This window comes from Rhizophagus irregularis, chromosome 31 (genome assembly GCF_026210795.1).
Source record: "Rhizophagus irregularis chromosome 31, complete sequence".
NCBI lineage: Eukaryota > Fungi > Glomeromycota > Glomeromycetes > Glomerales > Glomeraceae > Rhizophagus > Rhizophagus irregularis.
Genome location: NC_089459.1, coordinates 175697 through 183333, shown reverse-complemented (window position 1 = coordinate 183333; position 7637 = coordinate 175697). Strand labels below are relative to the sequence as shown.

At 25.4% G+C, this 7637-nt stretch overlaps 1 protein-coding gene across 1 annotated transcript; it reads right to left on the bottom strand.

Annotated features, from left to right (window-relative positions):
- Positions 1-5671: 5671 nt before the first annotated feature.
- OCT59_022141 (uncharacterized protein) lies at positions 5672-6911 on the bottom strand (the record flags this gene model as incomplete). Its single annotated transcript, XM_025324527.1, has 3 exons — positions 5672-6151; positions 6517-6548; positions 6812-6911. 3 exons carry the CDS (start codon positions 6909-6911, stop codon positions 5672-5674), a joined length of 612 nt encoding a protein of 203 aa, XP_025185591.1.
- Positions 6912-7637: the final 726 nt, after the last annotated feature.

Sequence of the window (7637 nt, the reverse complement as noted above, 5' to 3'; positions counted from 1 at the left end):
CTTGTAAAAATTTGGAAACTTTGGAATTATTAAGATGTCCTCAAATGCCTTCACATCTTTTGGATTTTCCTTTAAAAGGTTCACTTCCTATTAAGAATTTAAAAGTTATAATGAATTATCCCGCTGCATTTAATGAATCTCTTACAGTTTTACTTCATATGTGTAATATTAATTTAAGAAAATTATTTATTAGTGGAGTAGATGATATTATTATTGATAATATTTGTTCATATAATACTCGACTTACTCATTTATCCATTTTAGCTCAACAACAAATTTTTGATCCACCGCAATCTTTATCTGTTTTAACAGAATTAACACATCTTAAATTAGCAATGATTCAATCATATATTTTTTCTAATGATACTTTAGATTATTTTATTGATACTCTACCTTCTTCTTTACAGTATTTGTGTTTTAATTTTAATATTGATACTAATTCTTTAAAAATTTTCTTGAATGATTGTAAAATTCCTTTAAAAAGTTTGGAATTTCATCAATCTGATAGTCAAGGTGACGAAGTTTTTGACTCTCTTGTTAATTATAAAATATTAAATCAAAATGTTTGCGAAGAAATGAGATTGTTTATAGAATATCCTCATACCTTTTCTTCAAATACATTTGAGAAAGCGAAGAAACACATCAATATTATATTAGATGTTCCCAAAAATCATGATCTTTGGTAAGGTTGGTATAATTTTGATTGTATAATTATGTTAGAAAAAAAAAAAATTTGAAATTATGTATTTTATGTATTTGCGCGTTTTTAACTTCGTGACTTATTGGACACGTGGGACGTAGTTTATCATGTGACTTCTAGTTACATATGTTCATGGCGATAATTAAAAAAGTTTGATTCCGAGATTTAAAAATAAAAAGTTTCATGAGTTTAATTATCAATAGCATTTGTATGAGATATAATATTAAAATTATAGTTATCTTGATATAAATTATATAAATTGTATTTATTAGTTTGACACCTCCTTCCTTTAATTATAAACTTTTGATTTCTTATGATGAAACTTGCCATTAATTTAATTAAGAGCAATCAAATAAATAATCAAGATGGGGAAACTTTTACAAATTGAATTAATAAAATATTTTAGGAAAACTTTTCTAAGTTCAAAAATATTAATTGAAGAAATATAAGAAACAATTAAACCTGGTGCAAAATTTTAAAGATACAAAAGAAAGGTAATATTATTTATATATGAATTATCAACTTTTGGTTATAATTTCAACAAGTTAAACTATTTATATAGTAGATAATCTAGTCATATACCACTCATGGATAAAATTAAAGAATTCATTACTGGTCAAGCAGTGATGGAAGTTCTCAGTCAACAACTTATAGCTATCAATCAAAATGCATTAATCCAAATCAATAGTCTTGAGAAATTATTTGTTTTATAGTAAGGTAAAGATTTAATTACAATAAAATCCCTAGACTATATTACTAAGGATATTACTATTCTATCATAATGTAGTAATAGTATTTGCAACAAAATAATTGTAAATTATCATTATTTTTGTTTTTTTTTACTTAATATTTTATTTATTTGACATTATTAACTATAGAATCATTGATACATAAGATAATTGTTTACTTATATGTACATAATTGTTTATTTACTTCAATAAAAAACAATATAAAAAATTAAAGATTAAATTAACAGAAAAGCTAATACTAGATTATCCAGATTTTAATAAAGAATTTATACTGATAACAGATGTATCAGAAGAAGAATTGGAAGCTGTATTAGCTTAGAAAATAAAGAAAATAAAGAATTTACATTAGTAGAAGTTTAGTTGGAGCAGAAAAGAATTATCCAATAATAGAATTAAAATGTTTAGTGATATTTTGGAAATTTAAAATTTTCATAAATTTTTAATTAATAAAAAATTCAAAATTATTACTGATCATACAGCATTGAAAGAATTAATAATGAATGCTAAAGTACTTAAAGAAAGAAGAGTAAGATGGATAATAGAGTTATAACAGTATGATTTTAAAGTAATATACAGGAGTAATAAAGAAAATAAGAATGCAAATTTATTATTACAATTAAAATTTGAGAATAAAGATATAAAAAGTAAAAAAAATAATCAAAAATATCAAGTAATAAAAATGAATAAAAATAGGAATATAAATCAAAAAAAATCAAAAAGAGAAATATGTTAGATTAAAGAATAATAAATGGTACAATATCAAAAAAATGAAAGAAAGATGGGATAAATTAAAGTATTTACTAATAAAAAAGCAATACTATTAAATATTGATGAAAAGACAGAAGAGAAATTATTAAAAAAGTTAAATTAGAAAAATAAATTACAAGTTATTATAATTAATGGAATAGATAATGTAGGAAATTTATAGCAGTAGAATAGAAAATATAATTAAACAATTAAAAGGAAAAAATAAGTTGAAAATAGTGTTTAATAAATTCAAGAAAAAAAGAAATAATGATAAGAGATTTGAAGAACCTTTAAAAGAATATGAATGGTTATTTAAAAAACAAATTGTAGAAGAAATTAATAGAAGAATAACTAAATTCACAGAATAAATCCATATGAAAATTATAAGATAAAGAAAGAGATATTTAAATATAGAGATATTATAGATAATGCAATAGTAATTTTTTTAGAAAATAAAGAATGTTGAAATAATTATATTAAAAAGAAATTAAGAAAGATAATAAAAGATACAAATCATTTTATAATACATTAAATAAAGAATCATATATAAATATAATAAAAATATTTAAAAGCATCAAGAATACTGAAAATATGAAAGGGTCAAAATTAAAAATACAGTCAACTCTTGTTATAACGAACTCTAGGTTCCAGACCTCAACTTCGCTATAGGGCTATAGTGAAGATTTTAAGAGATTTGATTGGTTAATTCGTTATAGCAAGGGGAAATTTATTATAGTTGTCTGAAAAATTCACTATATCAAGGGTTCGCTATATCAAGGTTTGACTGTAATGATAAAAGTTGAAAAAAAAATATATTACAAGATGTAAAATAATCATAATAAATAAATAGTATAAAATATTGATTGAAAAGTTAAAATTATCAGAAAAAAATTACAAAAAGAAAGAAAGATTTTATTAAAAATACTGAAGTACATAGGAATTATTCTAGTAAAAATGTGAAAGAAAAGAAAAAAAGAAATATAAAAATAGTAATTTTAAATACACCAAAAATAATATGTAAATATAACAAAATAATAATAATAAAAGATGAAATAAACAGATAAAAGATGTGATAGAATAAAAGAAAATCTTTATAGAATTAATGGAAATAATAAAAAATAAAAGAAATATTATTAAGATAAAAATACAAAATAAGTAAAAAATATTAAAGAGAACATAGTAAAAGTCCAAAATTTTTATATGAAATATATGCTAAATTTTGCATTGATACTAATTTTATCTCGAATTTAATGATTTACAAAAAAAATTTGACATGAAATTATTAAAAATTCATGTAGAAATGTGATTTACTTTATTTTTATATATAAATAACTGTAATAAATAATATTCGCATAGTAAAAGTCCAAAATTTTTATAAGAAATATATATTAAAATTTTGCGTTAATATATATTTTGTCTTGAATTTAATGATTCACAAAAATTTGATATAAATATATTAAAAATTGATGTAGAAATGTGATTCACTTTTTTTTATATATAAATGACTATAATAAATGATATCTACATAGTAAAACTCCAAAATTTTATATTAAATATATACTGAAATTTTGTATTGATACACATTTTATCTTGAATTTGATGATTCACAAAAAAAATTTGACATGAAAATATTAAAAATTCATGTAAAAATGTGATTTACTTTTGTTATATGAAAAATCATATATCAAACCTTGCAAATCAGAATTTGTCAGTAATTTTGAAAACAGCAATAACTAAAATTTGATTTTTTCCTCATTTATTCTCAGCTATACTTCAAATACCTTCAGTTAAATATATTGTAATGTAAGGTATGTCTATCTGTACATATAATTAACCAATAAAATATATTATTGATTATGTATGATTATTATCATATGATCAGATTTCTGATGTATGATTAATATTTTTCATTAAAATTTTAGTCATAAGTTAAACTCTTTTTTTTAAGATTGTTAAATTTTTGCAAAAAAAGTTATCTATAAAATTATGTTACATAAATATTATATTTTGATTTAATACATTAAACAAGTGTTTCAGATATTACAATGGCTCCCATTACCTAGTTTAAAATATAATATTTTTGGCTTTAAAATTAGTATTAAAAAATAGCACAAATTGGCTATTGAAAATAGTATTTCTGATAGAATAATTGGAATTTTAAAAATTGACATAAATAAATAAAACTATTCAAAAATAAACAAAAATTGGCAAATTATATTTGAAAATCAGCAAAATTATTTTAAATGGAGTAAAATCTGATTTTTTTCATTTAACCTATAATTGTAACTTGTAAGTTTTGTCCATTTTTTTAAAAAAATTTGAAAAAATTAAAGTTTTGATATTTTTGATTTTACAGTTTAAAAGATATTTTTTAAGATATTTTTGGTAATAAATACATTCACAAGTGATTATGATAAATTCTTTAATCTTCAGAATATGAATATCAGAAGGATAGATACTACTATTTGTACTAAGAATATTTAGTACTAGAGTGATAATTTGAGATTTGTTTATATTGCTTCACTTAAATTTAAAAATAAAAAAAAAGATATTGGACCTGTTTTTATAATATTTGTAAATTATATCAAAATCCTTGCCTCAAATTAAATCTTAAAATTGAATTTTGGTAATGATTTGGAATTTTAGTATCAATTTTGAATTTTCAGCAATAGTTTAGAATTTTGACAAATTTAGGATTTAGAATTTTAGCAATTATTATATTTCAAGAACTAAGATACCTTTGCTATATATAGTTGATAGGTTTGGGATTTCAACATCCAATTTTAAATTTCAACAATAGTCTGTAATTTTAGCAATAAATTGGAATTTTGACAACACAGTTTTAGATTTTGGCAACTATTTGGATAATCTAAGGTTTTGGCAATTTAATTCTAAACTATTGTTGAAATCTCAAATCATTGCTGAAATCTAGAATTTAGTTTAGAATTTTGGTAAAAGTTTCAGTATTCTGACACGCTGAAACGGAATAACACTTCGGCAAGAATTTTTCCGATATCGTACTGCGCATTTCAGGTGACCGATCTCACATGACGCCTATGCATAGATAATATTCAAGATTTCTATAAACTGGGTATGAGTTTTTTCCCATTCTTTCATAAGATCATCAAGCCATGCAGTACTCGACGCAATAGCTCTTTACCAATCAACCTATCGTGATCTGTTAGACTATGAAATCACGACAGAAAATATTTTTGATCCTAATCTTTGAGACCTTAGGTCGAAAAAAAAAGCCATACATCATTTATATTTTCATATCTATTGGCAACAGCAAGTACATCACACATGAACTTAAAAAAATAAAGCCCAATACGGGTGAAATTATAAATTGCTTTATTGAAAATTTTATTAATAAAAAATAGCTAACTAGATGCAGTTAAAAATTTGACTAATATTATATTCGCACAATCATGAGAGCATACTCATGTAATTTTTATCTAATTGAAAGCCGGGTGTCTCATCCAAAAAGCTTTATTACTCGTCTTACTTTCCAACCCTTTATCTCCTCTTCAGTCATCTCGTCAAACATATCTTTCATGTTCGCGACATCATCCTCAAATTCGAATTGGACCTTAGGTCTATTAAAAAATAGGTCCACATTTTCCGATGCTTCTCCTTGTAAATTTCCCAAATGACAAAAGTTAATTCTCGATCCAATAGGAAAATTAGGGTCAATGGTAGTAGTTGCGGTAGAAATGGAATCTTCGTCAAGTGTTCTCCCAATAATGTCAAGAGCATTACTTGAATCGATGGCTCGAAACATCATAACTGTTCTATCATTTGAAAGCCAATAGAATATCCAACAATCATTTAAATCAGTGAGAACGAGAAAACGGCAAAATTTGAAAGAATATTTGTCGCGATAAGCTCTGTAATGACTTGATAAACATGAATATCTTGGACCCTTTTCTTCAGTTCGAATCCAGCCCGAATTCCACTATAATAATCTAGAACATTGTAAAAGCTTTTGTTCATGACCAATACATCTGTCATCCCACTTATGTCGAATGGAAGCGAGACATCGCTGACATTCAAAGGTCATTCTTAGACTTTGGATCGTACCAGGCGAGTGTTGAGGAAATAGAGATATTGTCACTTAAATAATTCATATACTGTACCCTTGTTTAATCACACTACCTTGAAAATCTTTTTGATCCTCCGCTTGTTGATTTTCGATTCGTTAATCCCACACGAAGAATTGTTCATCAAAAACTTTATCTGTTGAATCCACAGTGATAACACTTATAGCTCGACAAAAATTCAAGTGGTTAAGTAACTCATCCAAATGCGTTTGGTTCATACTTGAGAGAGAGACTTTTCGTTTTTTCGTTTGCCTAAAATAAAAAAAAATAAATAAATACTCAGCAAAAGGCATACGAATTGTCAGTAAACGTGTCAATCGACCGTTTTATTCTCCTTTTGTAGTTTTCGAAGGTGCCTCCGAGTAAATATAAGAAGCACGAAGTTAATAAATTACATAAACGTCGCCTTAACTATTTTGATCACTTTTTTTTTACACATCCATTCATCAACTTTTTCATTATTCGTCTTCTCAACAGGTTAACTTAACGCTCAAAAAGATAATAAATTCACTTACCGGAAGGAGAGGTAGGCAACTCGACAATTATATGAATATTATTTTCGTTGGGTTGTGTGGTAAAAATGTCTCCAACTTTGTTAGGATGAAGAACTCCCATCCCTGCAACACATTCACGATGTTTACGCTAGAGTCACCGAGGTTTGGCGAATTTAAAGGTATATCAACTACCCATAGTCTAAGTTGCCATGGTGCAAAATCATCGAGATAAGGTTCGCTCTCTTTCTTAATTAACTTCCTAAGTCCTCGTGACCTCCTACCGTAGCTGGGAAAAAAGAACTTGGAGGTTTTTGTGGACCAAACAGAAAAGTGTGGTTTCGGATCTAGTACCAGTAGACGAGCTAATTGCGGTAGGCGAACTAGTAGCAGAAGTTTCCTCTTTTCTTAGTCATAACTTTAATATGTAAAGCGATAAAAAGAATTTTAGATAGTTATATACTTGTAAAAACCTCATCATTGTTGTGCCCCAAGTTGACGATTGCCCCAAATCAACGATCGGCCTAAATTATCGGCCCATCTTTATAATGCCTCAAGAATTTTCAAAGCATCACTTTTCACATATAGTAATCATCGATGATTATCGTCAATTTGGGGCATATTGAGATTTGGGGCACAACATCATGATTAATAATAAAATAGACTCTTGATCAATGACGATATAAGTATAGAATTTATCAGTAAAAAATTTACGCGAAAGATGATGTTCATCATGACGCAATTTTTCGGGATTTATGTACTAGGCTATGCCTATTTCATACAAGAATTTTTTTTTTTATGGTAAGGATTTCCCCAAAAGCCAAAATTGATACTGCCAATCTTGTGCAAT